The 27,564-nt window shown below is 55.0% G+C and overlaps 9 protein-coding genes across 9 annotated transcripts; 5 read left to right on the top strand and 4 right to left on the bottom strand.

The window, feature by feature from the left end:
• Positions 1-216: 216 nt before the first annotated feature.
• Positions 217-1,203, top strand: SPBR_00854 (uncharacterized protein; the record flags this gene model as incomplete). The annotated part of the gene is made up of 1 exon (XM_040759173.1): positions 217-1,203. The coding sequence occupies one exon, from the start codon at positions 217-219 to the stop codon at positions 1,201-1,203; it is 987 nt and encodes a 328-aa protein (XP_040618351.1).
• Positions 1,204-1,491: 288 nt separating this feature from the next.
• SPBR_00496 (MFS transporter) lies at positions 1,492-3,109 on the bottom strand (the record flags this gene model as incomplete). The annotated part of the gene is made up of 2 exons (XM_040758815.1): positions 1,492-2,154; positions 2,234-3,109. 2 exons carry the CDS (start codon positions 3,107-3,109, stop codon positions 1,492-1,494), a joined length of 1,539 nt encoding a protein of 512 aa, XP_040618350.1.
• An 8,489-nt stretch (positions 3,110-11,598) lies between these two features.
• SPBR_00668 (extracellular cell wall glucanase) lies at positions 11,599-12,885 on the top strand (the record flags this gene model as incomplete). The annotated part of the gene is made up of 2 exons (XM_040758987.1): positions 11,599-11,698; positions 11,801-12,885. The coding sequence occupies 2 exons, from the start codon at positions 11,599-11,601 to the stop codon at positions 12,883-12,885; spliced, it is 1,185 nt and encodes a 394-aa protein (XP_040618349.1).
• A 2,527-nt stretch (positions 12,886-15,412) lies between these two features.
• On the top strand, positions 15,413-15,685 carry SPBR_09066 (uncharacterized protein; the record flags this gene model as incomplete). Its single annotated transcript, XM_040767192.1, has 1 exon — positions 15,413-15,685. One exon carries the CDS (start codon positions 15,413-15,415, stop codon positions 15,683-15,685), a length of 273 nt encoding a protein of 90 aa, XP_040618348.1.
• Positions 15,686-15,851: 166 nt separating this feature from the next.
• Positions 15,852-17,390, bottom strand: SPBR_00536 (uncharacterized protein; the record flags this gene model as incomplete). Its single annotated transcript, XM_040758855.1, has 1 exon — positions 15,852-17,390. The coding sequence occupies one exon, from the start codon at positions 17,388-17,390 to the stop codon at positions 15,852-15,854; it is 1,539 nt and encodes a 512-aa protein (XP_040618347.1).
• Positions 17,391-17,933: 543 nt separating this feature from the next.
• SPBR_00809 (uncharacterized protein) lies at positions 17,934-18,989 on the bottom strand (the record flags this gene model as incomplete). The annotated part of the gene is made up of 1 exon (XM_040759128.1): positions 17,934-18,989. One exon carries the CDS (start codon positions 18,987-18,989, stop codon positions 17,934-17,936), a length of 1,056 nt encoding a protein of 351 aa, XP_040618346.1.
• A 512-nt stretch (positions 18,990-19,501) lies between these two features.
• SPBR_00563 (cell cycle control protein cdc123) lies at positions 19,502-20,988 on the top strand (the record flags this gene model as incomplete). The annotated part of the gene is made up of 2 exons (XM_040758882.1): positions 19,502-19,629; positions 19,695-20,988. The coding sequence occupies 2 exons, from the start codon at positions 19,502-19,504 to the stop codon at positions 20,986-20,988; spliced, it is 1,422 nt and encodes a 473-aa protein (XP_040618345.1).
• A 654-nt stretch (positions 20,989-21,642) lies between these two features.
• SPBR_00294 (uncharacterized protein) lies at positions 21,643-23,850 on the top strand (the record flags this gene model as incomplete). Its single annotated transcript, XM_040758613.1, has 2 exons — positions 21,643-23,026; positions 23,078-23,850. 2 exons carry the CDS (start codon positions 21,643-21,645, stop codon positions 23,848-23,850), a joined length of 2,157 nt encoding a protein of 718 aa, XP_040618344.1.
• Positions 23,851-25,119: 1,269 nt separating this feature from the next.
• SPBR_00691 (guanine nucleotide binding protein (G protein), alpha, other) lies at positions 25,120-26,371 on the bottom strand (the record flags this gene model as incomplete). Its single annotated transcript, XM_040759010.1, has 4 exons — positions 25,120-25,163; positions 25,218-25,774; positions 25,833-26,175; positions 26,254-26,371. 4 exons carry the CDS (start codon positions 26,369-26,371, stop codon positions 25,120-25,122), a joined length of 1,062 nt encoding a protein of 353 aa, XP_040618343.1.
• Positions 26,372-27,564: the final 1,193 nt, after the last annotated feature.

Below are 27,564 nucleotides of genomic sequence, written 5' to 3'. Positions count from 1 at the left end.
TCGCCATCGTCGTCCGCATCCTATGCAACAAGCACCTCTATACTGTATAATCGAAATGGGCACCTCTCAGACGACAACGACACTCGCAATGCATCCATATGTGGCACAACTTCTGCAGAACATACACCGCGTGGCACATGGCTTCCACATCTCGACTTCCAGGTTATGCTTTCCTTGAATGGCTCTGCCTGCACGACCATAACAGATCTCAGCAATATGTCCAGGGAAGGGAGCGTGACTCCAACACCGACGACCAATTTCGAACATATTACGTTGTCCGATATAGAGGCCCTCGAGGAGCTCCCTGGTGCATCTGGACGGCGACAGTGCATCAGCTACAGATTTGGCAGCAATCGCGTGATCAAAGTATCGCCGCACCGGAGCATTTTTTACGAGGCACGCATACTCGCCTACATCCGGCAGACCATTCCAAGCATACCGGTTCCGCGCGTGTACGGGGTACGGCAGCTTCGCAGTGCTGCTGGGAGCCACCGCTTTTGTATGCTGATGGAGTACATCGATGGCATTGGAGCGGATGAGGCGGCTTGCGAGTGGAGTACCGGCGAGACGCAGATGTTTGTGGACTCGGTGCAGACGCTGCGTCGGGCTCTTCTCAAAATAACTGGGCGGTGTATACAAGCAGTCGACTTTTGCCAGATCTCGGACGACACCGATGCCAAGAACTGCGACAACGTCATTGATGAAGCCTGGAGTGCTCGATGCACTTTTCATGGAGCTGGAGGCGACCTGCCCACTGGCGTCCAGGACGAGCTGTTTGACCACATCTGGCAACCCATGGAGCGTGGGCCGTTTGCCACCGAAGCACATTTTATTGCTTCGGTCGGCGTGGCACTCCAACGCCGGGGCACAGGCGCTGCCCGCATCGATCTTGTCAGCCGCATGATCGACCAGCTGTCCACGGTCTCCACAAGTTCGGGAGGAACCTATCCCCTGCAACATGCCAACCTCAGCCTGGGCAACTTTCTTGTTCGCAGGACGGGACCGTCCGGGGGCGGTACACCCGAGATTGTGGGGGTGCTTGGCTGGGGCCAGTGCGGGTTCTATCCGGCGTGGTGGGAACTGGCCAAGATGGCGGCATCCGAGGAGCGACTGCTGGTGGATGCAGCAGCGCAAGACAGTGCGTTTCCTCAATATGGCCACCACACGAGTGTGATGCTACACGTGCGGGACATTATCTATTGAGGTTTTGTTTTTTTCTTTTCTTTTCTCTTTTTGGTTGCCGTTTGTATTTGGCAGCCATTCCGTCCATTGTTGTTCGTGCCTTTTTGACATCCTTAATATCTGGTTATCAGTGTGGCTCTTCTCCTGCAATAATTTATTGTTTATTGATTCGCACGTATATTCTTTCGCGTCCTTCCGTCTTTCTGCTTTAAAGCTATAAAAACTTGTTTTGTATATCCGCTTCTTTCTTTGTCTTCGCCTTAATGCACTGCAAATCTTGCTACTAACCCGAACCTCTCGCTGCTCAGCTCACAGGAAGTAGCGGTAACCGAACGTGCCTTCAATCTCGGTCTGAACATGGGCCAGAGCATTGCCCTTCTCGGGGTGGCCCGTCTGCTCCTGCTGGACAGCCTCAGCGGACGCAGCCTCGGCGCGCTCCAGCTTGCGGTTCTGGGCGGCAAAGTATTGGCGCAGGCAGAGGGCGAGGAAGGCGTTGAAGAACATAAAGGCGGCGCAGATGGCCATGCCCTTGACATAGTACGGCTGCTCCTTGACAGGGAAGATGCGGGTGCCCAGGATGGGGCCGCACTGGCCAATCATGTTGAGCATGGCGATGCCGACGCCGCGCTTGGTGTCGGTGCCCTGGTTGTTGAGGACCCACGGCAAGATGTTGGCAATGGCGGGGAAGACGCCGGCAGCGGCCAAAAAGACGCCCAGATAGCGAACGGCGACGATGTGGACGGTGGCGAGCAAGATATAGCCGACGCCACCCATGATGGAGAGAGCAGCAATGATGAGGCCGCGCTGGCCAACGCGGTCGGCCAGGTAGGTGGTTCCGATGCAGACCAGGAACGAGAGGAAATAGGGCGGTGCGGTGAGCCCCTGGGCGTCGATGCTGGTGAAGCCCATGGTGGTCAGGATGGCGGGAAGGAAGACGGGCAGCGACGCAAAGGAAACGTTGCAGGAGAAGTACTGGGGAGAGGTGTCAGCAGACCAAATAAAAAAAAGAAAAGAAAAGAAAAACTGTGAAGAGGACAAGGCTGGAACTCACCATCAAGGGCATAACGAGAGTCTGCGGCTGGCGGAAGGTATCAAGGATGGCGCGAACGCTGATGCCGCTCATGCCAAGACGCTCCGTGCCCTCCTGGCCCGTCTGCAGGATGGTGCGGGCGCGGGCGACCTCGCGCTCTTCTTCGGTTAAAAAGCGGGCGGTGTCGGGGGAGTCGGGCAAGGTGAAGAAAATGACAACGGCCATGACAATGGTGGGCAGACCCTCGACCAAAAACAGCAGGCGCCAGTTGGCCAGCGACGAGTGGCCGGAGGTGATGCCGTAGGCGAGGGCGCCGGCAAAGGTGGTGGCCAGCGGCGCGGCCGACAAGAAGATGCCACAGCGGAAGCCGAGCTCGTTTCTCTTGTAGAAGAAGGAGAGCAGGTAGGGCACGCCGGGGCTGAAGGCGGCCTCGGCCATGGCGAGGAACCAGCGGCAGACCATGAGGCCGGCCCAGTTGAAGGCGGTGGCCTGCAAGGTGGAGGCGATGCCCCAGGCGAGGACGGTGACGCCGGCCCAAATGTGCGGCGGGAAGATCTTCCAAAAGATGGCGGCCCACTCGAAGATGATGTAGGGGATATAGAAGATGGTCAGCAGCCACTGGTACTGTGCGTCGTCGAAGCCCAGGGCTTTGCCCATGCCGGCCGTCTGGGCGTTGCCAATGTTGGAGCGGTCGAGGAAGGCGAGCAGGTAGCTGACGAAGACCAATGTGACAAGCACGCTGTCAATTTTGCGCAGCAGTCGCTTCTCGGTGGCTGGGTCGATATCGACAGCGCGGTAGCCTTCGGGGACGACGGGGGCAGCGGGGCCGTCTACGGCCGTCGTGACGCGCTCGCCATCGGCGCCGTTCTCGATTTGAGCGTCGGCCGGCTTCTGCATTGTGGCCGCGGTATTTGGCAGTGGCAGCGATGTGGCGGCAGGGGTTGAGGCGAGAAGGGTACCTAGATTGGAGAGAGTGCCGGGCTTGGCGAGCTTGGCGACTGCAGTAAGCTTGGGGTAAAAGCTTATTTGAAAGACCGTCGGCCAAAAGAAGCAGTGCCGGATGTAACGAGCAAGAAGTGGAAGAGAGGACGACCAAAGAGAAAATACAAAAAGGAGACGAGAAAGGGGACGAGAAAGGAGACCAGAGAAAAGAGAACGAGAAAAAGAACTGGGAAAAGGGAAAGTTGAAACTAAATATCGCAGTGCAACAGTCTTCTGATCTCCAGACCTGCCTTGCGTGCCAAGGATGCAGAGCTCAAGCACGAAAAGGGTTCGGGGGAGGGGACTCTGTTATAACAATCAAAGGGCGACAGACTGTGGGTGCAACGCCATGGCATCGTCCATCTCACGGACGGCGATTTGTTGGTCCTTTGTGCAGATCAGGAACGAGGAGGACAAAACGTTACGGAGTATGTGGGCGTGCGTGGCAGGGGAGGGAGGGGCTGAAAAGTCGAAGAGCGGAGGTCACAAAAGTACGCCAGCGGGGACTAGACAGGCTGCAGATGGGGACAACGGAGACGGTGAGTGTCGATGCGGAGAGGGAATGGGGAATCTGGAGATGTCCCAGAGAAGAAGAAAAACTACAGATCACGGGGGCTGGAGAGCCGATCAAGAGCGAGGAAAGAGCGACCGGCGGTCTGACAACGGTTGGCAGCTGCGGGAAATTTAGGAAGGAACGAAGGAGATAAATGACGAAAGGGTGGCATCTACTACGTGACCATGCCGTGGGCATAATGGCACATCTCTGCGAGATGCCGCTCAGTACCAGGTAATCACGACTTGTGGAGGGCAGGTTACATCCCCGCAGGAAAAAGGAAAAATCACCCACTTCATGACGAATATGGAAGGCTATCAAAGGGTTGCACGGGGAGAGGACAGAGGAGAGGAGGAAGATAGAGGTGACTGGAGGCGAACGTGGGAACAGAAGAAACTTCAGCAGACATGCGGGACATAACGATCATATGGAGCAACGATCGACACGCCGTTTACTTGTTTTTCATCTTGGTCCCCCTCACCCCAGCGGGGACAACAGAGATCGTCCAAGGGCGGAGACAAGACTGGTCGAGCGCGGAGTACGGCGTACATGTACGAATCACGACGTACGGAGTACCCCCGTCTGCCCGTGTGCGAGACACATATTTGGCGATGACCTGCTCTATGGTGACAAGGCCTGGAGGAAACGACCAGTCCGTGAGATCTTGCGATCGTCGGTTCTTTTGTCCCTAGGACGTCGCATTGCTTTCCTTTTTTCTTTCCTTCTTTCTGTCTCTCTTCTCCCTAATTTGTCACTCGTCTGCGTTTTCCCAGAAAAGTTTGTAGTCGCCTACTGTGCCCTGGGGAAATCTCACTCTTTTGGTCTTTGTTTTTGGATTTGAACTCCTTTGGCGCAACTTTTTAACTCTGACGTCGTTCTTCATAGAGATGTGGCGCTAGAAACAAATAAGGAAGGCATCTTGCGGAAAATGCGCTGTTAGTGGGCTTTCGTCTCGGTCGTGTGCTGCAAGGCCGCTGTTTTTGCGGGGGAAAAAAGGCGCTGGGCATTGGCCGCCACCAAGAAGAGATCCAACCAGCCCGCTAGGCTAGAAAGAGAAACCCGATGGATGGACGTCGCGTTGTTCAAATAGACCATGGATGTGCTCTCGGTAGTCGATCCCCGAGCCCCATTCCACAAGCTTTGCATTTTAAAATCAAGCGATTGGAGGAATCTCGATGACAACAGCCTTTGATCTTTCGGTTTCTCTCGGGCTTCATTGACAACGTACAGCAGGGGCTGGGCTCGCACAGACAGCCTCTCCAGGAACCTGCGCCTATACACAAATACACGGACGTGGGAGAGTTCGTCGCGGAACCGTTATGGAAGACTGAGGCATAAATGTTGTCCCGGTGGATCATCGGGTGGCGACGTGCAGTGATACGGGATAATGCGGAGACCCGGATAAGGGGTACGGAGCACTCGGGAGGAGGACAAAGCATGGGAGAAGACCCAATCGACGGTCAACGGCTGCTGCAGTCCCATTCTCGCAGGAAACAGACATACGAGCTCGACACGCCGTTGGAAGACATGCTCGGCAACGACTGGCTCGCGTTATGGTCGGTCACCAAGAGAGAGAGGGGATGAGCGAACAAAATCTCTTCCGACCGGGTACCGTCTTGCACAGTTTGACGGTGTGACTGTGCGATGGCTCTTACATTGAGAGCGATGCAAACCAAGACCTCTCATTGCAACACGAGCAGACATCCTGTTCAAGGGCACATGTACGTCGTAGAGACTCTCTACATACACAAAAATACGATCGCTGCCCCTCCTGCACACACGACGTCTTGGAGATCAGCTCAAGGCCTCGACCCGACCGATCCGGAGCCGGGAACGCACGCCAAGGCTGTCCGAGTTGGCAGGGCAGATGTGGAAGACGGAGCTTGATTGCAGGCGTGGCAGCCTCCGTGCAAGAAGCCGGCTTCGAAGAAAGGATATGTCGGGTCCCGTCTTCCGTCTCGGCTCGTAGGATCCGAGAACTCTGCTCCCACATGTTTCCTCCGTGTCTCAGGTTCAAGCCCTTTTTTCAAATTGACGATCTTCGTAAGCTCGCACTCCAAAAGAGGCGCATGGCCCGTATATCGTCAGCCGTGTGTGCTTCGGCGTGTTGTCGAGCATGCATCTGTTCGCGTCTCACTAGAATACGAGCAGACAAGAGGTCAACAAGTCAGCTTATCCGAGAAAACAAATGGTTCGGCGGAAAACTCAAGGTGAGCAAGAAGGGCGACCAAAGGAGAGCACGCTCTGGGAGCTTGCCATATCGATGAAACAACTCGAGCAAATTGCCAGACTACCCAGATGCCAGAAGATCCTGCACAATGGCTTAAATCCGTGTTGCGTGAGATCCGTCCACAGTGCACGAGGATGTACTTGGGTAAAATTGTTGTCGCGATATCGCATCGTCGCATCATCACCTCTCCACAAACGCACCAGAGGACTGGGCACAGATCACAGAGCTCGTGGGATAACATGTCACACGGCCATGCCACATGGTAGGCAAGCACACGAGATGACACGCAATGTCCAGGGCAGCAGGCACTTTAGCATACACGTAGACATCGCCAACGGGTGATGTGTGGGTGTGTAATGTGTTTGTGCTTGCGTGGATGTAGCCTCGTCGACTTTGTCTAAGCTATCAGTTAGCAATAGCACGACGTACATCATACGTTAAACTTAATTCTTCTCGTTCTTTTCCGTCAACCTTTCAGGTACTCGTTTATATTTTGCACCAGGATCCCCGATCCTGCTACCCAACCTCACTCTTTTATGACCTGGGTCAGATGCGAAGTCGCTATGCAACGCAGCATAGCCAACGCAAAAGGCAGAGAGAGATTCTTGCAGAGCTTTGCAGAAATCCAGCCAATCTTACTCTCCTAGAACGTCGTATGCAGCTGGCCGTCAGCAGCCAGCCCCCACGACACGGCGGTATGCGATTTGGTAGGATGGCGGCATCTTGTCTCGGCCGTTCTCTTCCCTTCGCTCATGTCCCACTCTGCCTTTTGACGTGGCGACGATGGTAGAAACGAGAATGTCGAGACGAGACAAGCGCTTCGGCCGCTACCGGCGGCTCACGTCATAAGAGTGAGGAGAACAAAGAAAGAAAGTGGGCAAAGACGTGAAAAAGACAAAAAAAAAAAAGAAAGAAAAAGATTAAGGCTGTAAAACGGCCAAAGCCGGCGTGGCAGCGCCCCAGGGTCTAGGCCAAAACGGCCGAACGTGCGGTAGCTCTGGGTCTATATTTAGAGTGGCGGTTTTTTGGTGTGATTTTCGGTTTTCTTCGTTTTCGAGTGATGCTCTTTCTAGCATTTGCGATGGCTTTGGTTGACGAAGTCTGGTTTCCTAGCACAACTGACGAGAAAAAATAGGAAGAGGAACAAAGCAGGGGAAAAGGAAGCGACGCATATGGCTCTTGCCTCTCGTGTTCGTCCACTCCGGCGTCCCCTCACCTCCTTTCCTCATGAGTCAAAATGGGCCCGTTCTTTGTGTCGCTCCTGCCATCATCTGTGTTCGTATCTGGATCGTTCGAGAATCGTCCTGGACTACTGCCTATTTGGGCAATATCCCTGGCCCTCTCCTTCCATCTGATTCACGCTCACGCTTGTAGCTCCCAACCTGTCACATGTCCAGCCACTTTGCCACTGCCACTTCTAACACATCTACCTCAAGCGCATGACGGGAGGCAGTGAGACAAACAATGCCTTCGCACCAAGACAACAATTTGAGCACCCCCAACAAGCAACGTTGCCGTCCACACACACCCCTTCACATCTTCATATCCTTCTCTGGAGCATCTTGCAGGATATGGCTTCTGGTGTTGGCCGTGCTTGTGCCTCACTCACACTGCACGTTGATCGACGTCGATCTCGACGGGCGTTTTCGCAAAAGCTTATTCGCCAGGCCTGCCAGATCCGCCGTAGCACAGCCACCGCCAACCACTGCCGTGTTGTTGTGTCACTGATCGTTTTCCCCTTCGAAATTCATGCATTCGATGTGCGCCTCCGTCCGGGCCTCGTCCCAGCCGTCCCCTCCACGCCGGAGGAAACGCTAGGACGCTGTGACAACTCATTACATCACCGGTTTAGCATACTTCCCGTAGCGCATCAAAAGTCCCGCTGTCTCCTGTCCAACAGCGACCGTAAACGCGTTGGCTGTCCAGTCAACGTTGAAAACAGCGCCCTTTTCAACCTGAAACCACTCAGCTTCAACCACTCAAGCACGACCAGAGCATCGCCGTGCTGACATACACAGTGTTGCAGGCTGTAGCCCCCTATCCAGTGGGCACTCGCCATCCCTTCTTCTTGTCTCCTGTTTGAAATCCATCGCCAAGACTGCTGGAACGTACCTTGTGTGGGTTCGTCGAGGCTCTCCTGGTTTTCCCTTGGCAAGCTGGCGACGCCTTTCTCCGAGAATGTCACGGAAGCCTTCCAGCGAAGCAGAATGCACAGTCGACATCGACCGCGTTGTCAACGGCCGTCCCTGAGAGAGTATCGCCCGTAAGGCTCCTTTCTGGGCGGATCAATGAGCGCTTCCTGCAGGAGAGCGGCATAATAAAACAGCCGCAAAGCTATCCAATTCGGGAAATTAGGGGGTGGCCATAGCATACGATGTACGAAAGTACTCAGTAGTCCTCCCGTCCATGGCGGTTCCTCAGATCCATTCGACCAGCCCAAGACTCTAGTCCAAGAACCCAAGGACCCCAGGACCTAGAGCAAAAGAAAATGCCAAGAGATTTACCAGTACGGGAAGTACAGAGGATCCTTCGGGGACATGGCATTTTGGGCATCTTGGTGCGAATGTTTCTGCTCTGCGTGTGTGTCTGTGTGCAGATGCAAAACTTCGGTTCCTGTCCTGCTGCCCACAAAGACGAGGCGGCAAAGTAAAGCGCCAAAGCAAAACGGGCAGTGCATGTTTCGCATTGTTTGTACTCTGTGTGCTGGTATGTTCCCGCCTGCCACGCTTCTGCTCTCCGGCCACCTTACTTTTCTCCTCTCAAGTCCCTCTTCACGAGCCCGTCCTCAAATGTCCTCTTCTCACACCTGGTTGGCTCGTTGCAACACGAGCAAATGTTTCCATTTGCCTGCTCTGGGTTTAGCGCCCAGCCCCCGAGACGGGTCTCGGTCTCAGTCTACGAATTACCCTGGTTTTCTTTGGTTAGGATCCTCTTTGCAGCTCACGAGGTTTTATTGACGCCGAGCGCTCACGGGAAATTGGAGCACCGAGACACGCTGAATTCCCACTGACCATCAACCAAACCGCACGGCGATCTCTCACCAACATCCTCGTAAATGGTGACGCAGTAATGTACGATGTAGGTCATACTGTCACCTGGCCTAGACCGTCTACCGTGCTCCCACCCACATATGAGAGTACATCACCCCGTATTCTCGGCACCGACTGGCGCATGAGACCTGTAATTAGCAAAGAGACTCGTTTTCAAAATAAGATCCTTCTCCCACACGTTTTCCGCCCCGTTTCCACTCTCTGTTCACTACCCCAACAGTTATTTTATTTTCGGCCTATCCTTTGATTGCCGTCACCCTACATGCCGCATTCTTGAGCCTTCTTTTTACTCCGTCTCAAAGAACACGAAACGAGCCTATGTTTGCATAATCACGAACAAAAAAGTCAAAGAGTCAACAAATGCGGCCTGTTTGTTTCTTGTCTTTGCATCCGGCCTCGTATTCGAATGTCTCCCGTATGGCCCGAAAAGCCTAGACCGCTTTGGGCCACGGCGTCCGTGGGAAGTGGATCTCAGCCCCTGAAGGGGTTGCTTGCATTTGGTTGTTTGGTGTGCTGAGGCACAAAGACAGCCCCTTTCCACTGTGAACCATAGACCTCCCTGAAATGGAGTGTTGTAATACGCTGTACGAAATACCTGTCCACGGAATAGTACCAAGCGGCTGAAAACTTACCATGCTTCTTTTCAAATTTTAGGTGGGTGGAGAGCCTTTCAAACTTTCCTGCCATCTTACGACGTACATCGCTCAGAAGCTCGACCAAACATACGTTTGTTTGTTTGTTTGTTTCTTTCTTTCTTTCGTCTGTCTTGCCGTAACAAATTCCACGAGAATGCAAAAAGGGTGGACAACAGGCTTGGCTCTGTTGACAGATCCACTGTTAAACCTGCTGATACTTATTCAGCAAAGGAGTCAGAACCAATCTTTAGCTCTACCTTGGCGCTATTAACAGGGAGGCCTTAGGGGTACCGTAACGGAACTTTAGGGGCCTTCGGCGACGGTTGGCGGGCAACCGCATAACCTCGGCCAGTCAACGGGGGGCAGTGCCTGAAAATCGCCTGCAAAGAACCCGCACCGGGCTGGCCGTTTTCCAACGACCGCGTACCTGGTTTTTTCACGCAACAATTGATCGGCACAAGAGCTGCGAAAGAAAAAGTACGGACGGTTTTCTGCGTCCTGGATATTATTAGCAACTCGCACCACAGAAATTCGCCTCGTGATCGCGTTAGTCAAACACGCCGCTCGTTGTCGTGCTCAATGGCGGCTCAATAGTTTCAGAATGGACAAGAGAAAACAAGCCCAGAGTGCCAAAAAATGGGTTAAAAATGCAGAAATGGGCAAATGGCAAATGGGCAAAAATATGGGAAAGCTACTCCGCACATCGTGGTGCTCAAAAGACGTGTTTTCCTCTTGTGGTTTACGCCATTCGTGCCATTGTGCCCTTTCGCTTCTTTCCATGAGAGACGATCCATTCCAGTCGCGCCGTCCAAGCCCCAGCGCCGGTTTCAACCGGGTTCCAGGGCCAAAATAGCACAAATGTTTCTCCTAGCCGGAGCACCTTTCTACAGCGTAATACGGTGACGTTTGTGCTCTTTGTCAACTTCGGTAATTACCTGTCAAACCGTCGCAGCTGTTTTGTGTCCTGCCGCCACCACCTGCAGGCGCACGATATACGACGTGCTGCACGATTTCGTACGAGGGTAGGTTGTTCACGCCCCTGGAAGCAAAGAAACAAAATTTAAAGGCATACGTCTGTACACATAGTACAAGATCCAACGACCAAACACCAACATGGCACTGACTTCCAGAAACGGACACGGTCCCGGGAAGACTTCATGCCTGCTGTCGTGCAACAAACACGCTCCTGCAAACGGTCGGCCTCACTTGCCCTTTACGCCTTCCCTCTCCTTCTCTCTTTTTCATCCCTCCTTCCTCTGGGGGCCGCCAGCGCTACCACACTAGTCTGCCAACGCTGCTCATAAGATGCCAGGATGCGCCCCATCCATTTGCCTTGGCTGGACCCTCCTGAGCAGGGGTGTGGAGCTAGTGCCTCGTACCTGCCCGTCTCACTCGTAAAGCTTCCAAAGAAGGGGCGCGCGCCTGCATGTTTCTCGTGATGGACAGGCAGGTTGAGGCAGGTTGAGGCAGGTTGACGGGTTTCTGTGGTTTTCGGGAGGAAGGCTCGAGGGCCTGCACCTGCAGGTGGAGCTCCAGGCGAGATGAAGGCAACAAAGATTTTTGGGCCCTAGGGGCAGCAGAGCCACCCCCCTCCCTTCGTCTGCCTTAGGGCCCTACCAGAACCTCATATATTCCTACCCATCCTCAGCATTCCTCAGCCCCATCCTTCTCTTTCCTTTTCTACTTCTTCTGTTCCCTCCCCTTTTTTTCCTCTCTCCTTTTCTTCGTCTTTCATCTTGCTCTCCAGCTTCGCTTTTGGATATTTTCCTTTTTGCTCATTCTTCTTCTCAGTCACTCGTTCGACATACATACACTCGCTTGTATCCTACTGCTTTGCCTTGTCTGTTTTTTGTCTCCTTTTTTTTCTTACTTCTGGCCCTCGTTATCTATATGCTCGTCGAGCTTTAATATCTACAACCACAACAACATTCGTCAACATGCTTTCCAAGCTCATCTCGACCTCCGCGGTCGTCCTGCTGTCGGCCAGCATGGCCACTGCTCAGACCTCGTCTCTGTGCAACCCTGTCAAGGGCCAGAGTATGTTCTAATTCAGTTGCGGCTTTTCCGTCCGCTTTCCGTGCTTGTGCAAATCTTGCACAATATCTTTCTAGTTTGTTTCATCGTACTAACAACCTCCAGAGTGCCCGGACGACCCTGCCTTCGGCGGCGTCGTCGATATTGACTTCCGTAAGGGCGCCAGCGAGTACTTCAAACTTGCCGACGGCACCGACCTAAACTACGACACGACGAAGGGCGCCGAATTTGTCATCGCCGCCGACACCAACGCTCCCACCATCACGTCCACCAAGTACCTGTTCTTCGGTACCGTCGAGGCCGTCATCCAGGTTGCCCCTGGCACTGGTATTGTCACCTCGTTCGTCCTGCAGTCCGACGACCTGGACGAGGTCGACTGGGAGTGGCTGGGCGGTGACACCACCCAGGTTCAGACCAACTACTTCTCCAAGGGCGACACCTCGACCTACGACCGTGGTGGCACGTCGCCGGTCAGCAACCCGCAGTCCGAGTTCCACACCTACACTCTGGATTGGTCCCCCGAGGCCCTGACGTGGTCGATTGACGGCACCGTTGTCCGCACCCTGACCTACAACGACGCCAAGGGCGGCGCCACGTACCCCCAGACCCCCATGCAGATCAAGCTCGGCACCTGGGACGCCGGAGGAGCCTCGCAGCCCGACGGCACCGCCGAGTGGGCTGGTGGCCGCACTCCCTTCGGCCCCGGCTCTGGCGCCCCCTACGTTGCCTACTACAAGAGCATCAAGGTGACGGACCGCTCCAACGGCGTCTCGGGCGCTTCCTCGTACACGTACACGGATGCCAGCGGCACCTACAGCAGCATCAAGGTCAACACTGGCGGTAGCACGTCGGGCGACAGCAACTCCACCGAGACCACCACCTCCAAGACGGCGACCAAGGCGTCGACCACCTCTACCTCGGCCAAGGCTTCGACTACCTCGACTTCGACCAAGGAGTCCACCACCTCGACGTCGACCAAGGAGTCCACCACCAAGCCCCACACAACCGCCACCACTCTGGTCCCGACCACCGCTGTCGGCTCCGGCAACAAGACCACCACCGCCACCACCCACTCCCAGACCAGCCCCACCCCCTCCGCCACGACCGTCAACACCAACGGCGTCGCCAAGGTCGCTGTCAACGTCTTCGGCGCTGCTGCTGCCATGGTCGCTGCCTTTGCTCTTCTGTAAGCAGGGAGCAGGAAGTGGAGTCGGTTTGTTTACGGACAGGATAATGTGGAAGGGTTTGTCACGGAGAAGTTTATTATTGTTGTTGTAGATAAGATACAGGGGACGAACGCCGTGTTCGTTTTTGGATGATTTTTTTTTATATTATATACCTTTTTTTTGTTTACTCATATTTTACCTGTCTCATGGTTTGCCAAGGGAATCATGTTTGGCGATTTGCTGGCGTTCAAACAAGGACAGAAAAGAAAAAGTGAACCGACTAATGGAGTACATAATCCTGACAATCGTCGATTTCTTTTTTCTTTTTTCTTAAACATATATTGACGTTCTAATTCGACTCTTTCATCTTCAATACGGCGTACCTTGTTTTGTTTTGAGACAAACCCCTTCCGATGCCAAGACCATAGTATCTGTCATCAAAAACTATACTCGATGGTAGTGGAAACGATAGCCCAAGAATGTGCCAGCAGAAGTACACAAAAACCAGGCTACGAAACAACCGGTGGTCATTGCCTAGAAAATACCAGGCCCGCTCGCGCCTTGGCCCTTTTGGTGGTTTTCTCGGGTGTCCCTGGGATGGTGTGAGGGCGGTTCACAAGCTCTCTAGGCATTCTTGCCAACTCTTGGGCTTTCTTGGATTTCTTTGAACATTGTTAATTTGCACACCTCGTTGAAATTACGACACAGAAGTCGTAACAAGAGCCTCACCTGTCGTGCTTTTTGCCTTTCTTTGGCCGTATTTTGTCTCTCACCTGCTTTCGCAGCGCTACCCCCAATGTAGAAAGCTAATAAACCGGGGACGAAAAAGAACGCCACGCTCAGGTACACACGCCATAACCCATGCACACAAAGCAGTATATGTACACAAAAGAACAAATAGAGTGAGTGGGTTTGCAATGCGCGCAGGGTCCCTGCCGATCCCTGTCGACGACTTGAAAGAAAACAAAAACACGGGAAATTAAACATGCAATGGGGATTTGTCCCGACTGGCAATGACTCCGCACGGGCATTCCAATTGCAATTTTACGTTGCGCACGCCTTACAACGGCTTTTGTTTGAGGTGGGGGTGTGTTTTTCCATTTGTCTGTCTCTTTCTCATAATCTTGGGGCTCGTTTGCTTTAGGCGAGGATCGCTCGCATGCTGCCGTCCGTTGCCGTCTGAGTTGCGTTTGTGGAGGACAATCGTTGATAGTCTCATGCCAGTACGACATATCATTTACTGGTTTCACTAAAAAAAGACGAAATTTAAGAAGCAAAAAAAATGAATATCCCCGTCTAGCAGAGTCAGTAGCTGCTGAAAACTGTGGACGATCCCGTGCATTGCAATGCGTAGCTGACAGGCACTCCCAATACCCGGTCAAGACGCACAAGCGCAAGCGGAAATATATTGCCATGTAATTCGTAGCTCCGTACAGCATTCGCTTAAGACGGATGGCGTGTTGCCCACTGCCAAATGTCAACCGTCGAATTGAATTGCGTTTAGTCAACGGTCAGAGCCATTCCGAGGGTCGGTGGAATACGGAGTAATTACGTCGTATGTTGTACAAATATTTCCTAAATCAATAAATATTTCAAAGTATTCAGGTGGAAAGCGAAGGTTGTGGCTGGCAAGGTACAAAGGAACTGGCGCCAAAGTAACACAAACATGCGTTTGACGAAGTTGCATGTTGGCTTATGTATGTCACGATAAATGTAAAAGAAACGAATATGCTCTTAATCTATGAATGCATACGTAAAGGGCCCCATGATATATCTATTGCTGTGGTGGGTTGATACGGTGTCTGGATTATTTCATTTAAATATATATATAAGTGTGTGTATATGTATATGTATATAGATAACGACGACCAAGGGGGACGAAAACATATATTAAAAATATATGTATAAATATAATACAAAAATAGAAATCCTATGCAGTACAAATGTATGTCGTAGTCTATTTAAACTTACAATCACAAGTGGAGTTTTATAACCGTCGATATTATTATATCAAAAAGATATAACGCAGATACACCGACACCCGCTACTGTTTACCTCTCACACGCCCTAAACAACCCCCAGGATAATCTTTCGGATTTGGTCGATTGTTGAGAGACTGAAAATCATCTCATGTAAAGACGACAAAAGAATTACATTTTCTTGGGCCATGCCAATATATGCTGTAGCATAAATAATGACCCTTATGGAAAGAACCATTCCTACTGGCCCTCTGCCGGAAAGAATGGCCGGACCGCGCATGGCAGACAGGGCAGGCACGACAGGCACCAATAGGCAGAACAAGGCAACAGCACAATTAGGAAGGCGAGACCGAAAGACAAAATAAAATAAACACATATACAAAGAAAGAGCAATGGGGTTCGAAGGGAAATGGTTACCTACCACTGGGAGAGGAATGTTTCCGTATCCCACTCCACATCTTTCACCAATCTGCCGAGCCGGGACAAACGGTACGATCATTCATTCGGCCATGCATCGTATGCCAAGCTCCAACCAAACCCGCAGAACCTCGAGGACCACACGAAAACGAGAGATGCCTCACCAGAAAAGAACACAGAAAGTGGACAGACTGAGCCCGCGCGCCGACCACCCGCCGGCGAGCCTGCGCCGGCTGCATGGCTCGCTGTTTGGCATGCGGTGTGTCAACGTGGACCGCGGTCGAAGTGGTGGCAGCCGTGAACGCCTCTGCGACTATGCTCTGCAAGGCGACTTTGCCGGTCCGGAATGCCCGGCCTTTGGCGCTTGTGCGGCCGACCTGCTGCCGGTGCTGTTGGAACCCGTGATTGGCACGCTCGAGACCGCGTAGGGGGTCAAAAGGGCGAGCGAAGGCGACACGAGCAATGATTTGGACCGTTACGACAGCGCGTTTTCATTTTAATCTCATTTCTTTCAGCAAATGCTGACACAACGTTAGATTGCTACCTTTGTCTCCGCAACCTTTCACCCCTCACCCCGTTTGTATACAAAGTCTTTCATGGCAGATCCGGCTCATTCAGCATCATAGCCACTACGCCGGCAATAGCCGCCAGCAGCAACGTCGAGCACACACCAAAAACCGCCGCATAGGTGCCGTCACGCGTCAGAAGAAGCGCAGCCACGACAAACACGTTGAGCGGCACCCGCAGCAACGCATACACTTGCGCCCGTGCGCCGTCGGGCACAAGCTGGCCCTTGAGGAAGCCCATACACGGCCAGTAGGTGCCGACACACGCTTCGAAAAGGCAAAACAGCCAGAAGACAGACTGCTCCGAGAGGCTAGAGGAGGACGATGACAGCAGGTAGAAGACGACCTCGGCGGCCCCCAGCAGAGCCAGCAGCAATGTGGCACATCGCATGAGCCGCAGCTGGGCTGTGATGACGTTGAATGCGAGCGTTGCGGCCATGGCGGCGGCCATGAAGCTGGCAAAGATGATGCCATAGGGGAGGGACGGTGAGGATGGGGACGAGGAAGTGGACGAGGACGACTCTGCTGCTTGCTTCAAGGCCGGCGTCCAGAAAAAGACAAACAGGTACATGGAGCCCTCAAAAAGCGTCGACGCCAGTCCCAGCACCAGCACCACCGGATCCCGCAGCACCGCCAGCACGCGCCCGCCGCCGTCCGCTCGGTCTTTTGTGGCCGCCTCGCCAAAGTTCTCCTCCCATGCGCCCGCGATCCGCCATGCCGCGATGCCCAGCAACACTGCACTCGCCACAAACGGGGCCTTGCGCGTACCCGTCGCGGCTACCACCCACTCGCTGAACACACCGCTGGCAATCGCTGCCAGGCTGTTGAGCGTACCCATGCGGCCAAACGTGTGCGACAGTCGAGCCGACGCCTGCCGCTCGGACTCGTCCTTTTCCCTCTTGTCGTCGACGTCTGCACCGGCGACGCGGTCATTGTCGACGCCGATGGCGGCGGTGACATTTGCCGCCCCAAACTTTTCATTCTCCCAAAAGTCCGTCACCATCCAGCTCTCAAACACACTGAACAGCAGGCTCGTGCTCACGCCACCGAGCATGCGTCCCAGCAGCAGCACAGGAAGCGACGCCGACACCACTGTCAGTACGCACGACGCTGCGTAGGTGCCGCAGAACACCAGGCATGCCCGCTTGCGTCCGTGCTGGTCCGCCATGCCGCCCACCACAGATGCGCTCACGCCGCCGGCCACAAACCCCGTGGCGAACAACAAGGGGACACGGGCTGGCGAAACATGGTGCTCGTCGGTGTACAGCGAGTAGAGAAAGGGCCCCTGGAGCCAGTCGGCGGCCATGACGAGGGCATAGACGGACAAAAAGTCCGACGCCCGGGCGGCGTGTGCTGCCGCCGCCGCTTCACGGCCCTCTCGCGCCTTTTTGGCCCGCAGGGCCTTCTTTTCTTGCTTGGCGGAGTCGGTGCTATTCGACTCGCCCGTGGACGTGTTGCTGTCGTCCTTTGTGTCCTGCTCGGCTGAGCTCTGCCAAAACTGTTGCCCAGCGTACAGTGCGGCACAGAGGCCGACGAGGCCCGTGAGGTTGGCCTTGTAAATGTCCATTTTCGAGGTTCTGCAAGCTCGTAGCGACTTGTATCTGGGCGACGAACTTGACTGTGGAATTGCAAGACGATGAGACGGTGTGAAATGTCGAACGCTTTTGTCTTCTGTTGTGAAGTTGTCTCTTCTTTCCTTCTTCTTGCGTAGTTGGCCTTTTCCAATTACCCGGAAACGAGAGTAATGTAAGTATAGTGAGAAAAGTACAGATGAACACTCAATACACAAACTGCTCACGTTGTCAAAAATTGAAAATAAAATAAACGAGACGCGGGAACGGAAGGGAACTGGGCAAAGGCGGAGAAGGAGACACGACCAGAAAGAAACAGGGGAAGCGGCCCGAACGTTTTCGCAGCGTCTGCGACAGCAAATGTAGGAGATCCAAGGAGAGACCAGGACCACCAAAGAGCTAGATGGATCGTCTTGCACGAGTCATAATAATCGTTATTTCGAGATAGACAAGAAAATACCATTTTTTTATTACGGAAATAGCCATGTTGCGCCACAAACGCCTCAAAAACCCAAGAAAACGCCCGCACCTCCCTCCCGTCAGTCACGGCTGTCGCTGCGACTCCGACGGCGGACAGGACTGCGGCTTCGGCTTCGGCTTGGGCTGCGGCTGCTGTAACTCTGGCTGCGGCCACGACTCCGGCTTCGGCTCCGGCTGAGACTGCGACTAGGACTGCGACTCGCGCTGCGTGGCGATCGGCTGTCGCGCAGCGCCCGACCCCGTGCTGGCCCCTTCCCTCGGCTTCTGCTGTCGTCCGACACTTCGCCCTCGCTCATGTCACCGTAGTCGTCCCGCCGCCGGCCTTCCGGCTTTCTGTCTTGGTCCCGGCCGCCCCGGCCGCTGTCCTTGCGTCGTCTCTGCTGGCCGTCGCTGCCATCGTCCTCGACGCTTTTGAGAGGTGGCGACGCCCGGCGGCCCGACCGTCCTGCGCCCACCTCGCCATCGTCGTAGCTCTCGTAGCCGTCGCGGCTGTCGTCGCTGTACCGCCGTCTCTTGTCGTGCGCGGCAGCACCACCCGCCGCAATGCCGTCGTCCACCTTGCGCTTCTGGGCCTGCTGCTGCTGCTGCTGCTGCTGCTCCTTCTCCTCCTTTCTCCGCCAGTGAGCGCCCTCCTGGTAGTCTTTGTTGATGCGCAGGGCCCGGCGCAGACGTTCGCTCTCGACAATCTTGGCACGTGCCTGCTCGTGGACCTGGTGGGCCTTGAACCGCTGGGGCCCGCCGCCGTTGTTATTGTTGTTGTTGCTGTGGTCGTTGCGGCCTCCATTGCCGCCCCGCTCCGCCTCGTCCGTCAGCTTCTTCCGCAGGGCGTCGCAGCGCTCGTCAATGGCATCCTCGTCGAGCTTGCCCTCCTCCTCGAGCTCGTCACGCAAGGCAAACACGCGGACCTCGATGGCGCGCTTGCGGTCGTGCTCCAGGATGCCCTGGTCGGGTTGGCGGAGGCGGCTGGCCTGCTGGCTGGCCAACAGGTCGCGGGGGTTGTTGCCGTGTGGCCCTCCATAGGCGTTGTCGCGCGGGCGGATGAAGGCGCGGTTGCGCTGCACGTAGCCGGAGGTGCCACTGCCGCGCGGCGTGGAGAGGCCGACGTTGTCGGACATGTTGGTGTTGAGTGTTGGTGCCAGAGGAGAATCCAACAAGGAGAGTGGGTGATGAATGTGGGCGAGGGCGGTTGGATGTCCCCCAAAAAGGTGAGGCTGAAAAACGAAAAGTGGTGATAAACTCTATGTCCTTCTGTAAGTGACTTCTGTTCAGCAGGTTCGACTGGTGGCTAGGCGTGTTGGTCGCTGCTTTCCTCTAGCGCTCTAGAAGGCGGTGTGGCGACTGCGACAAGGCTCTGGTGCATTCTCCCGGCAGAAAAAAGACGGCTGGGAGGTGCCTGTAACTCTCAGCAGGTGCCCTGTAACAGTGTAACTGCAGCATGCGCCAGCAGCCTGCGGGGTTGACTCACAATTTTCGCCCCTCCCAAGTCTAGCTTCAATATAAGACTTCAGCGTCGTTGACGAATTGACGTTTTGTTCACGGACGCCATTCACAAACTACATTCACGATCTCGACGATTTGCATACACGGTTTCATACACCGGATTACGGCGATTTTCACACACCTTGCAATGCCCGAATTCCACTCAGCACCGCAGCCGGCGGCGGCCGCCAGCGACGAGGCTGCCGAAGAGATCCGTTTTCCGCCCGTCAGTCGCGACCACATTCTCTACTGTTCATACGACTACTGGTTCCCAAAGTGAGTGCAGCCACGACCACGGACGGCGGGGGACATTTGGTGGCACTCAGGCACTGACCAGACAGATACCGCAAGGTGTGCATCAAGTCACGCATCATCCCGCTGCCAGCCGAGTTTATCGAGTACCTTCGCGAAGACAGCATCATCCTGAGCGACGAGAGCCATGGGACGCCAAAGGGCAAGGATGAAGACGACGATGACGATTGGGAGCCCTCAAACCCTACTATGCGGCACTACAAGTCAGCCGACGAGGAAAAGTACGACGTGTTTCTGGACGACGACAGCGACGACGACGACGACGACGACGACAATGCGCCGCCAGTTGTGAGGCTGCCGCCCAACAAGCGCTTCCCAGAGCTGCACCAGCGGATCAAGGACGAGATTGCGGCGCTGGGCGGCGTTGTGGCGCCCAAGCTGAACTGGAGCGCGCCCAAGGACGCGGCCGAGCTGATGGAGCAGAAGAACACAATGAAGTGCCGCACCCCCGACGACATTTACTTTATGCTCAAGAGCTCCAACTTTGTCAGCCACGACCTCGAGCACGCCTTTGACGGGACGACGCCAACCACGTCCGGCCCGTCTCGATCCGCATCCGCATCTGCGTCCACACCCACGTCATCATCCGCCCTCGGCTTCAACCCGGTCTTGGTGCTCCGCGCCTACTTTGACATCCACACGGCCCTCGAGTTCCGCTGCTTTGTCAAGCAGCGCAACCTCGTCGCCGTCACGCCCCGCGACCTCAAGTACTACCCCTACCTCGACGGCCTGCGCAGCACCATCCTCGAGCGCACCAAGACGCTCTTCCACAGCAAGCTGCAGTTCACCTTCCCCTCGGGCAACTTTGTCTTTGACATTTACATCCCCGAGAAGCGCGGCCACGACGTCGGCGACGTCGGCGACAACGAGGCCGACGCGCCCAACCCCAACGGCCGCCTGTCGTACGCGCGCCTCATCGACATCAATCCGTGGGCCCCGCGCACGGACACGCTGCTGTTTGACTGGAAGGAGCTGCTGGAGCTCAAGATCCCGACGCCGTTCCTGGGCATCGTGGGCGACAGCGGCGTGGCGGACGAGGACCAAGACGTCGACCAGGGCGACGGTGTCGACGGCGAGGCGGCGGATGACGAGACGGAGGACGATAGCGGCGACGACGACGACGACAACGACGACGACTACAACACTGAGCTGCGGCTCGTCGACGAGGACGACCCGGCAGCCATGAACTTTAGCTCGGCGCCGTACTCGGCCCACAAGCTGCCCAAAGAAGTTGTGGACGCGAGCATGGCCGGCGAGGGCGGCCTGCGCGAGTTTGCACAACAGTGGCAGGAGATTGTCCAGAGCCGGGAGCAGAGACGGTAGCAGAGGCGATATCGACAGAAGAGCGGAGAGAGGAGCGGACAGAGGATCTGACAAGGAGCAGCAGGGCGTGGTAAATGGAGTTGTATAGAGCGATATATCATGGCGTTTCTTTTCGTGAATTGTGCATCGACGTTGGTAGGCGCAGGTACTATATTGGTTGTATGGCCAAGGTAGACACTACCGAGGTGTGCGTCGAGCCCTGATGCACGGCGTTTGTGCTGTATCGTGTGAGTGAGCCTTGTCAGAAGCTGGTCGTGTGTTTTCGGCGACGACTTTGAGACCGGAGCTGGTAGTCCGTTGGCGGGCAAAGAGGACCCACTATTAAGGTGACCGCCATTGGCGAATTCGTGCTGGAAGGCGCATTCCAACAGCTGGGTTCCTTCCCTCGGCTCCGCCTTTTTGCCGACTTTGCTTAGTTCCTACCCGCAAAAACAGCCCCAAAGGAGCGGCCAGCTGCCTGCCAGCTGCTTGCCACTTCCCTGCTCCTTCTATCAACATCGACGTCAACGACAACCATTTGACTTTCCAACAACTCTCAACTCTCACGACTCCCGTTGCAGAATCACAAGCGCATAGCGTCGCATTCCCGTTGTCTTTTGTTTGCCCTTCCATTGAGCTGCGCTGCGACTCGGGACAAGCGCATTGACAGCCAAGATGACGGGCATCATCCGCTTTCCGCGCGGTGGGCGTCCAAACAAAGTCACAAAACCGCCAGCAGCAGCGCCACCGACGTCGACAACGAATACGACGACGAATACGACGACGAGGCGCGCGGTCAGTGGCAGAAGCGGCAGCAACAGCAGCCACAGCGGTGCTGCTCCCTCGTTCACGGCGGCCGATCGCCGGGAACTTGCTTTTGAGCAGGCGTTCGACCTGCAGCTGCAGGAGCGAGGACTATTTGAGGACCGACAGCGACAGCAAAGACAACCGCAGGGCCAAGAACAGCATGGGACAGCAGCACCCACAGAAACCGAAACAGCAGACCACCTCTCCCCAGAACAGGCCCAGTCATTAATACAAGACGGGCCATTTTACAATCCAGACCACGGCCAGGCGCATACTACCGACGACGACACAGCCGACGGCGATCACGAGGAGGATCGAGATCGAGACGACAACAGCGGCAAACCCGGCCGAGGAAGCGCCGATAGCGACATGCTTGACGTACACGGCGGCGGCGAGAACCGTGGTGCCAGTGGTGCCAGTGGTGCCAGTGGTGCCAGTGGTGGCCACAGTGGCGACATCAACGAGGCAGAGATGAGTGAGATGGTCGGCGACGCTGTCAACAGCTACACAGGAGAGAACGGCGCTGGTATGCCGCCGAGAACGACCGAAGGGGCAGGGCAGCCGACGTCCAACGCGACAACATCCAATGACAACAGCCATGGCCACGGAATCGATATGGACCTGTCTGCGGCTGCAGCGGCGGCGGCGGCAGCCGCGGCAGTGGCGTCGGCCTCGCATCTGGCGACGTCGGGACAGAACCACACAATCGATCACCAGCTCCATGCCCAAACGGCCGACTACAGCTCGCCGACACAGGTGTCGGATGCACAGATGTCCGACGCCCAGCACCCACAGCACTCCCAGCACAGTCTACCGTCTACGGCAGAGAATACTGCGTTGGACACAGTGTCGGGACAAGAAGCGACTGGACCAGTAGAAGCACCAAAACACGACCCTGCCGCGCCTACGGCGTCAGTACCGGCGCCAGCACGATCCAGCACCGCAGACGTGGCACGCGACTCGGGCTACGACCATCTTGTCGTCGAGAGCGCACTCGCAAAGCGCCTGTCGCGCGAGGTCGGCCTGCGTCCCGCCCAGCAGCGCCGCCCCGACCAGCAGCTGAACCTGGGCCGCCGCAGCAATGTCGAGGCCCTCTTTGCGCACATTTCCGGCGCGGAGGTTGCTGTGCCCTGCAAGAACTGCCACAAGGGCCACGGGCCCTGGACTGCGTGTGTCGTCGTCGATGGGCAGATGTGTGGCAGCTGTGCCAACTGCTGGTACAACGCCTCGGGCGCGCGCTGTTCATTTCATGGTAGGCGCTGCCCTTTTCCACGTTTGTACAAACAGACTTCTAACTCTACAGAAACGAAAGCAACACCGCTGCAGGGCCACCTCCATGGCCACCCATCGCGGCCATCCGTCAGCGGCGGAGTTGCGCCGTCACCTTCCGCCAGTATGCCGAGCGCATTGGATCCGCAACTGGCGGCGGCGGCCGGAGCCTACACGGTCGGCTCGCCATTGGGAGGTGGCACCAACGTACAGCACCCCTTTTCTGCACAGCAGCAACACCAGCAGCACCAGCAGCTCCAACAGCGCCAACCGCATGCTGCCCCGGCCCAGCAGGCTGCCGCTGCCGCTGCCGCTGCGGCTGTGGCCGTCCAGCAGTTAAGCAACGGCGGCCATTTCCCCGGCGTTGCGGCAGCGACGAACGGGACGAGTGGTGCCAGTCGTAGTGGTGACGGTTCCCTGCCCTCACCGTTGAATCTGGACCTCGTCTCCGCGCTTCTCGGTGGCAGCCCGGGTGGCCACGAAACAACGGCAGCAGCGGCAACGGCGACCGCAGACGCTGCTCCGCTCGTCAGCCTCGTCATCAACCAGGCGCTGGCCGAGGTGCGCAATGCCGACCAGCGGGGGCGTGATCTGATGCTTGTGGAGATTGCCGCAAAGCAGCTGGCGCTAGCCATTGTCCGCTATGGAGAAGGCGCCTCGGCGGCAACAGCAGCAGGGGCGGCAGGCAGTGCCCCTTCTGATGGCTCTGCTGCTTCTGTTGTTGTGCGTGACGGTGCATCGACGGGAAAAGGCGACGCTGCGTCCAGCAGCAACAAAGATGGCACAGGGCCTGACGTGGCCGAATAGAAACCTTTGCCTTGCCATAAAACTGGGTTATACTATAATCCACGGGACTGTGACGCACACGAAGTGTTGTTTTGACTGTACAAAAAGAGGGAGCACGCAGGCTGATGGTGGCTAGTGTTATGGGGACTGGGGCTATTATCATGGGTTGGGAGGTTGGGTTTCATGCGGAGTTTTTCTACGGGAGAAACGTTGATATCCAGGACAAAAGGTTATTTTTCACATGCACAGAAATATTGTACATAATAGACTACAACCATCATTGCTGTTGTATAACCTACTACTATACCTATCTCTATTGCTGACATACGTACAGTGATTGTTTGGGAATGAACATGCCATATGATGTCACACATTAGGAGCAAACTGATTTGAAAAGTATTGTCATATTAAACAAGATATCGAGCCTTCCCTTGCCCATTTTGCAGCCTGAAAAATGCGAGAAAATGAGAGAGAAAAATAATGAACAAGAAGTAGGGAAAGGAAAGAGTAAAATGGAAATAAAAACAAAACATTGTCAGAGGAGAAAGAGGATGACGACACAAGAGCTCCCGTGTCTCACCGGAACTCGTGTTTCCTCGTTTAAAACATCCCGCGTCCCGTTCCGGCTGGGACCAAAGGAAACTCTTCTCTTTTTGTAGTACAAAGTTAGACAGGACTGTTGCACCCTAAAGTAGCAAGCTGCTCGGCACACGGTCAACCCCTTCTCGTTCCATCCCATCCTCAAGGCACCTCAAAAGCCGTTACGGTAATCTGTTCCGCAACAGTTTGTTGGACCTGGGGAACGGCGGACCGAACCAACGCACAAGAACACGACAAATATAGTAAAACAACAGCAAATAGCAAACACAGAACCGAAGACCGCCGGAGCAAAATAAAAACGAGGTACTAGATTGTAACATGGCAAAAGAAGCGAGATAACAGAAAAAAAAAGAATATAAGAGGAAAATAGACGTTCAAAGCTTGTTGTCGTAAAGATTGATGGTGTGGCGGTAATAGAACAACTAGGGCGCTAAATGAGATTGGTAGGCGCCGTTGTCGAGTCGGTTCGTTTCAATGCAAGTCGATCCGAATTGATTCGAGTGAGGCAAGGGAAAGGAGTCGAAAAGTCGATAGGCTGTTATCGAGTAAGGAATGTGGTGCAGCACTGCGAATATGCGTGCATGCATCCTCAATTCGATCAGCAGGATCCCATTTCGTGCACTGTCGTTCGGGTATATAGGAGGACTGTTGGAAGACGACAAAGGAAAAAGCAAGTAGACGCTGATGTGTTTAGATAAGACCACATAGACGCAAGTTCTCCTGAATGATGATATCTATTGCGAGTTAGTACCTTGGATGCACCGCCCGCCCAATAAGACAATACTCACCATTAACAGCCGCCATGACGAAGCGAATTTGTGTTGTGTCCGTAGCGCAGGTGAAGTGTGTGTAGATCTGCTTGCTCTCGTGCTGGTTGAGGTTGACGAAGCGGTTCAGGATGTAGTCGCAAGCGGCGGCGTAGTCATCACCTCCCTCGTAGTCGGGGAAGTAGTTCTTCATGGGGGAGATTGGCAACTTTTCCTTGAACCGGTCGATCTTGTTCAGGAAGAGAATGATAGACGTCTTGATGAACCACCGCGAGTTGCAGATGGAATCGAACAAGGTAAGCGCCTCCTGCATACGGTTGACCGTCTCGTCCTCGAACAGAAGCTGGTCGTACTCGGAAATAGCGACGAGGAACAGAATTGTCGTGACGTTCTCGAAGCAGTGAATCCACTTCTTCCGCTCCGAACGCTGGCCACCGACGTCGAACATGCGGTAAGTGAGGTCGCCGATAATAAAGGTCGTCTCGGTGATACCGGTCGTCTTGACACGCGACCGCAGGACGTCCTGGTCGTCGGGCATGTAGTCGGGCGCAGCAATGCGAGCAATGTTGTCGAAGTAGCTTTTATTTGTCAGTTTGTAAAGTTGAGACAAAAGGTGGAAGGCGGGCAGACACTCACTATCTAGCCGAATCGTTGAGCTGGTACTCGCGCGAGCGTTTGAAACACTCCTGCACACCGCGGTCCTTCCACAGAGCCTCAATGGCATTGCCAACCTCAGGCGGCAGGACCTCGCCCTCGATCTGGGCGGGTTGCATGAAGATGGTCTGGACGTGGTACTCCATGCGCTGGTCCTCCAGCGGGAGCTCCAGAGACTCCATGGCCTCGAGGATGACGCGCATGGACTGGACGGTGTTGCTGTAGATGATCTCCTTGAACGACTCACGCTCGTCGCGTGAGTAGCCGCCCTCGTGGATCAGCTTCATCTGCTTCAGAATGGTCGACTTTCCGGATTCACCAGCACCTGGATTCTTTTGTCAGAACACGTTCGTTTTGGTGCACCCCCGCGATCATTTCTCCCCAGAGAGACGCCGTGACATACCCAGAAGAAGCATCTTGATCTCGTTCCGCTGCTGCATCCGGTCGCGCTTGAGCTGGTTCTCAATCTCCTCGTTCCGGGCCTTGCCCTCCTTCTCCTCCACACTCATTCCGCAACCCATCTTGGTTGATTGGTGACTCGCACGGGAGCTCGAAAACGGTTTCGTAAAAAGGGTGACAAAACAATCTGGTTAACCGGCCGTTTTCTCGTCTAAGGACAGCAGTCGTGGTTCTATTGGATTGACTTATGGTTAGCATTTCGGCACAGGATGATATTTGTTTTGTTGTAGCTGTCACGCGAGTCGGGAAACAGGAAAGGTTGAAAAGTGGTGGCGATTTTGGGCGCGTGTCGTGCTAGAGAGCATTGGCGGGACAAAGACGACAATAGTAGGTCGACAATAGACGACGGCGCCAGTAGACCGGCATCGTAAATTGGTATGCTTCAAATGAGAGAAGCTCAATCCGGAGAGTGTAGAAAGGGATGAAATGAACAGGCCTCAGGCGTGACACTTTATTGTCGGAATCGGTATTTGATGATCGCGTCGAGAGCGTCGGGCCAGATCGAGAGGCGACAAAAGGACAAACCACACAAAAGAAGAGCAAACATCAAAGCGATAACTTACCCGTCGAATCGCCGTGTATTGGGGATATTGTCCAGCAAAAGAAAACCTCACGGCGAAGAGAAGCTCGACGGTAGCGAAAGGCGTCGTTGCAAAGAAGAAAAAAGCGGTCGAGGTGTCGCGATGTTGAAAAGGGTCGAAATCGGCGAGATCAGGAAAAAGGGGGGAGGAAAAAGGACAGGAGCAAAATCCGAGTGGGCGAGGAAAGTACCACCCCAAAGTAAGCTAAGGAAATAAAATAAGGGAATGGGTCCGACAGGAGAGAGCAGCGAGGAGAGGAGAGAGACGAAATGCGACTAGTGACGAAAAGAGGTTGGGGGGAACGAGCGCTGGAAGGGTAAGTGCTGGGGTTGCAATCGTGGTGAGATGGAAAGAGCAGAGGAGGGAAAAAATGGAGGGCGACGGAAGGAAAGAGGAGACAGGGCCAGAGGGGCGAGGAGGAGATTATTGACTGGTGGCGGGAAAGATGGGCGACAGGGAAGCTGACGATGGATGGGTACCTGTATCGACAATTGCAGCAGCCCCAGACAGCTGGGCAGGTGCGACCGGCAGGAAAGCAGTAAATGGGCAATCACAAAAATGGGTATCGAGATGGGGAAGGAACGGGGTGGCCAGCGGGCTTGCCGGTAAAAAGCAAAAAAGGGGGGAGCCACCCTACGACTTACAGATAAATTCGGACTGCTTCAGGGGAAAGG

Source organism: Sporothrix brasiliensis (genome assembly GCF_000820605.1).
Source record: "Sporothrix brasiliensis 5110 chromosome Unknown Cont19, whole genome shotgun sequence".
NCBI classification, from domain to species: Eukaryota; Fungi; Ascomycota; class Sordariomycetes; order Ophiostomatales; family Ophiostomataceae; genus Sporothrix; species Sporothrix brasiliensis.
Note: the sequence above shows the minus strand (reverse complement) of the source record. Positions and strands in the feature narration are given on the sequence as shown.